The sequence below is a fragment of the Martes martes genome (assembly GCF_963455335.1).
Source record: "Martes martes genome assembly, chromosome: 16".
In the NCBI taxonomy this organism is placed as follows: domain Eukaryota; kingdom Metazoa; phylum Chordata; class Mammalia; order Carnivora; family Mustelidae; genus Martes; species Martes martes.
In genome coordinates, this window is record NC_137904.1 from 25924926 (window position 1) to 25930026 (window position 5101).

The 5101-nt window shown below is 57.4% G+C and overlaps 1 protein-coding gene across 1 annotated transcript; it reads left to right on the top strand.

Annotated features, from left to right (window-relative positions):
* Nucleotides 1–858: 858 nt before the first annotated feature.
* SPACA3 (sperm acrosome associated 3) lies at nucleotides 859–4828 on the top strand (the record flags this gene model as incomplete). Its single annotated transcript, XM_080827229.1, has 4 exons — nucleotides 859–1045; nucleotides 1840–1998; nucleotides 2421–2499; nucleotides 4762–4828. The coding sequence occupies 4 exons, from the start codon at nucleotides 859–861 to the stop codon at nucleotides 4826–4828; spliced, it is 492 nt and encodes a 163-aa protein (XP_080683355.1).
* Nucleotides 4829–5101: the final 273 nt, after the last annotated feature.

Sequence of the window (5101 nt, forward strand, 5' to 3'; positions counted from 1 at the left end):
GGTCCAGTGGGTTTCGAGGCCATGTGTTTTTAGGGACACCATTCATGAGGTCCTATGGCTGTTCTGTTTTTTGACTCAATGAAGGCAGACAGCAAGTACGGTGGAGTAGGGTCATGGGAGACATGGGAAGGTGTGCCAGAGAGACGAGAATGGAAGGTGGTAGGGGGCGGCAGTAGTGAGATGCGCGGATGGCCAGGCCGTGAGAGTGGGTGGCTGAGACCGAGTGAAGGTGAAGGTCATAACCAGGTGCAAACGTCGTCCATGATACCAAGGGCTGGCCCGCAGAGCCAGTGCAAGAGGCAAACCCAAGGAGCGGCTCTAGGAGAGCGTTCCCTTGACAACATGGGCGGGGTGGGGACTGACCTACACTCTGACGACATTGCTAGGCCCTTGCCCTCCTGGAACATCTGCTCATGGCCATACCTCATGGGGTTTGGAATCACATAAACATTGGTCTTATTCCACACTTTGCTCCTTCTTAGTTGTGCGACATGGGGCTTCAGGATGCGACGATGCCTGGCCAGTAGTACAGGGCTCCAGATATGCTCGTTTCCTTTCCCTCCTCCTCTCTCCGCTCTGGGGGCAGGTGTAAAGTGGGATGGAGGGGAGCTGGCCTCAGGGAACCCTCTCCAGGATCTCAGATCTCGGGCGCATGGCTGATGCTTCCTCGGGGCTGCAAGGGAGCTGGTGTGCAGTATTGGCACCTTCTCCCCTTGACCTAGGTATGCTCAGAGCCCGTTTTTCTTCCTCTTCCAAGGGTAACCTTCTGTGAGTGGTGGAGCAGGGCTGTTGAACTGCCTGCCCTCTCAAAACCCAGCCGTGAGCCAGTGTGGCGGGGGCTGTGCTTCCGCCACCGGCATGGAAGCCAGGAGCTGGGCTCCCAGCAAGCAGCCGTGCGCTCCGGGGAGCATGTTGCTGGCTTTCGCCTCTCTGCTCGGCTGCCTGCTCACCTGCAGCCAGGCCAAGGTCTACAGTCGCTGTGAGCTGGCCAAAGTTCTCCAGGAGTTCGGCCTGGAGGGCTACCGGGGATCCACCCTGGCTGACTGTGAGGATTCCCCCCCTCCAGCCTTGGCTGCCCCTCCCTGCTCCTCTCCCTCCCTGCCCTCCCTCCCTCCCAGCTCTCCCTCCTGGGCTGTGGTCTCAGAAGCTTTCTCAGCCTCGGCCCTCCTTTGTCCATCCAGAGTGCTAGGACCAACATTTAACACAGGTTGAATCTCTAATTGGCCGCAGGCAGCCCCATCAGCCTGCTCCTGCCCGCCCCTGTCGCTGTCACTGATGTCAACAGCCAAAGAAACAGAAAGGCTTAGTTCCCTAATTCTAATGGCAGCCAAGAGGATAGGACGTTCCCATGCAGGTTTAGGCTAGACTGAGCAGACCAGGAAGAGCAGACTCTTCATGCTGCTGGTAGCTTCGGGAAGCTGTGAGGTCCAGCCACGTCTGGCTCATTTCTCTCTCGTTCTAGCTCCCTTGCCAGCACTCTCCTGGGTCTTCCTCGGTTTGCCTCTAGAGATCTAGCTCTTGTCTGTTCACCCCACAAAGATGTCTTGGGCCCCACTGTGTGGGAGCGGTGAGACGGCAGGAAGGAAGGAGGCCCGAGGGACAGACTTGACGCTGGCTGTTTGGTAGCTGTGGTGGCACCAAAAGAGTCCCTCGGCCCCCGAGGCCGTCTGTCTGGAGGCGCTGGGGAAGTAGGCGGGAGGACAGCCGCCCTGCCCAGCTTGGAGCAGGAGCTGAGGCTCAGGGGAATTCACGTGTGGCCCCCGCACCCACACCTGAGTGTCCCGGTCTACGCTGGCTTCGGTCACCTGACCCTCGGGCCTGCGTCTCCACCCTACCCAGGGGTCTGTCTTGCTTACTTCACGAGTGGCTTCAACACAGCTGCTGTGGACCACGAAGCTGACGGGAGCACCAACAACGGCATCTTCCAGATCAACAGCCGGAAGTGGTGCAAAAACCTCGACCCAGATGTCCCTAACCTGTGCCAGACCTACTGCTCCGGTAGGCTGGGCCCGAGCGGGGGAGCGGTGGGGGGCCGCGCCTCTGGGCCGGGCTGTGCTTCTTTTCTGCTGGTGTTTGTGATCCTCGCCTGTGTCCCTGAGTGGGGAATCCCCCCACGCCCCTCTGGGCCCACCGAGGAGAGAGGGGCCGGGCAAGAGATGAGGGCGGGTCCACCGTGAATCTGATGCGAGTCTGTTCGGAGGGTGGGAGGGGAGTGGGAGAGTGAGACCTGGGTTTCCCAAGGGAACAAGAGACAGGGTTGGGTTTAGGATGGAGAAGGGCGCGCGCGCGCGCGCGCGCGCGTTTGTGTGTGTGTGTGTGTGAGAAAGAGAGAGAGACAGACAGAGACAGACAGACAGACAGACTGGATGTCCAGCTCTGTCTGCTGTTCCTCCACCATGTGTCTCTGCCTCCCACCCCAGAGCTGTTGAATCCTAACCTTAAGAATACTGTTATCTGTGCCATGAAGATCACGCAACAGCCCCAGGGTCTGGCCAGCTGGTAGGTAACCGGGGCTAGCCTTCCCCCCAACCCAGGCTGATGTGACCGGGACTGGTGGACAGCAGCAGGCAGCGACTCTTTCCTGAGTGCTCACGTGGTCCCGGCCACCATTCCATGGCCTCACAGTCTGATCTGCACCCAACTTTCGGCCACAGGGGTTACTGCCCCTGACGTCGTTACAGACAACACTCTGGTTGTCAGGGAGGGTAAGCAATTCACTGGGGCTCCTGGAGCCAAACCTGGCTCCGCCACTTATGCTTCTGTTAGGATGCCTGCCTGCAGGTCCACACGGCCCGGATCTGGTCAGCCTTGTTTGTTTAATGGTGGCGTCGTCACCAAAACTAACTTTGGTAGAGAAGCCCAAATGTACAACAGATCAAAGAAGTGATTTGGGGCTTGAAGCATGGTGGGGGGTTGAGGGGGGGCACTTTGGAGCCTCACCGTGTCAACCTTCTCTTTTCCTGTCTCTTTCCTACAAGATGGCTTCTGGGGCAGCCATGCCCACAGGCGAGGGGTTGGGTGAGCATCCCATGGGGTCCTGGACTAGATCATTGGTTCCCAGACGGCCCTCTGAGGCAATGGCCCGCAGACTTCTCTGAAGGGGGTCTCGCTGCTGAGTCTCCAACCTCCCTTTCCTCACGTTTCCGAATGAGAGAGCAGTAGGGGCAGGGTGTGGGGAGGGAGATACTCTGGGTGGCTCCTGGAGCTACAGGCAGATGTGACGGTCGGAAGGCAGGTAAAGGAATTTGGGAGGCAGTGGGTATCAGCCCAGGAGCAGAGGGAAGCAGGAGGGGGGAGATAAGAGGCAGGGGCATGTAGGGAAGCCTTTCCAGGAGTCCTGGTGAGAGATCTGGGGTCTGCACTAGGACAGTTGCTCAGCTGATGAACAGGAGGGAGGTTGGCTAGGAGGGGCTGTATGGAGGTGTGGGGACAGTTGGTATGTGGCAATGAGGGAGAGGAGGAGGCAGAAGTGACTGGGAACCTAGAGAACGTCCGACATGAGCCTTGACCGTGGCCACAGCTTTGGAGATGTGTTGGTCCGAGAAGAGTTGATGCCGTAGGAACTGGGTCTGGAGTGAGGCAGGTTCAGCAGGACATAGCTATAAGATCAGGATGGGTCTTGAGTACAGGCTTGGCAGGACTCTAAGGGCTTGAGATCATGGGGGGACTACCCCAGGGTGGTAGTACCATTGGTCCTGTTGGGTTCCATCAAAGAACAGCTCTCTTTTGTATGCTGGGAGAAAATCTGTGGCAGGTATAACCCTTGACAGGTGGCTGAGCTAATAACAGGCAGTGGCCCCAGAAACTAGAAAGGGCACTGTTTATTCCCTCCACCTGCACATGTGGGAGCTTGCCTGTGCCGGGCTCTGTGCTGGGCACTGGACCGCAGAGAGCCTGAGATCCGAGTCTCTACCCTTGAGGCTCTTACGGTCTAATGGGAGAGGCAAACAAGCCCGCTGACCACACCTCACTGATGGATCTATAGAGGTCCTTTAGGGGCACTCTTGGTCACCGGGCTCTTTGACATCGACACCATGGAATCACCTTAGTTTGGAACCCCCGAGAACTGGGGGCCCTGGGACCCCAGGATCTTGCCTATGTTCCTCAAGATGCTTGCGTGACGATGGAGCAAGGTAATGGTCCTGAAAGGGCCTCTAAACCATAGTTACCGACAATGGAAAGGCCAGGATTGGTGGCCAAGGGGAAGTGGGTGTGACTGCAGTTCTGTCGTTTACTGGCTGTGGATCTTGGGAGAGGAATTTTGCATCTGAGCCTCAATGTTTCATTTGGAATATAGGGAACGCAGTATCTGCCTTATCCACATTTCAGAGCTGCCCGGGGGTGGAGCGGGGTGCAGACAAACGAGTGATGGATGGGACAGTGCTATGTAGACTGTAAAGGGCTGTACGCTTGTAGGGCGGCATGACTGTCCGCAGAGGGAGCACGGTGTGGGAAAAGAGCTTTGGACTGGGGTTCTGGACCTTTGCCACTGACTTCTGGGTGAACTTGAACAAATTACCCTGTATCTCCATTGGTAAAATAAGGAGACTAGATAGATGACATTTTAAGGGCCACGCTCGTCCTTTTTTACTGCTTCTAGGGAGTTCTTTCCTCGTTAACAGGGCTCACTAGCCCTCTCCCCCTTGCTAGCCCCTCCCCTTACTGTGGTTAGAGCCCACGCCTCCTTTCTGTTCTTCTCTGAGCAGGGACTGAAGGCTGCACCTGACTTGGTCTCTCCCCTTCCCCATCCTCCATCCTCAGGGAGGCCTGGAGGCGTCACTGCCAGGGCAAGGACCTCAGCGACTGGGTGGATGGCTGTGACTTGTAGGACCCTCTGTTGGATGGACCAGGCCACGCACAGCAGGCTGGGAGATGTGGTTTGGTTTCTGACCCAGGCTTGGGAAGACAAGCCGATCAATAAACTATGGTCTAATATAAGTGTGGCTCTCAGCTGTCACTGTGCTTCCAGGTGACAGGCAGTCAGAGTTTCTTCACCAGTCCACCTGGGCTGGGCTCCAGATGGGCTCCAAAAAGCCTACCGCAGAAGGCTTGCCTCCATTCCTGGAGACCTGGTGGTGGTGGGTGGGGGAAGGGGGGGATC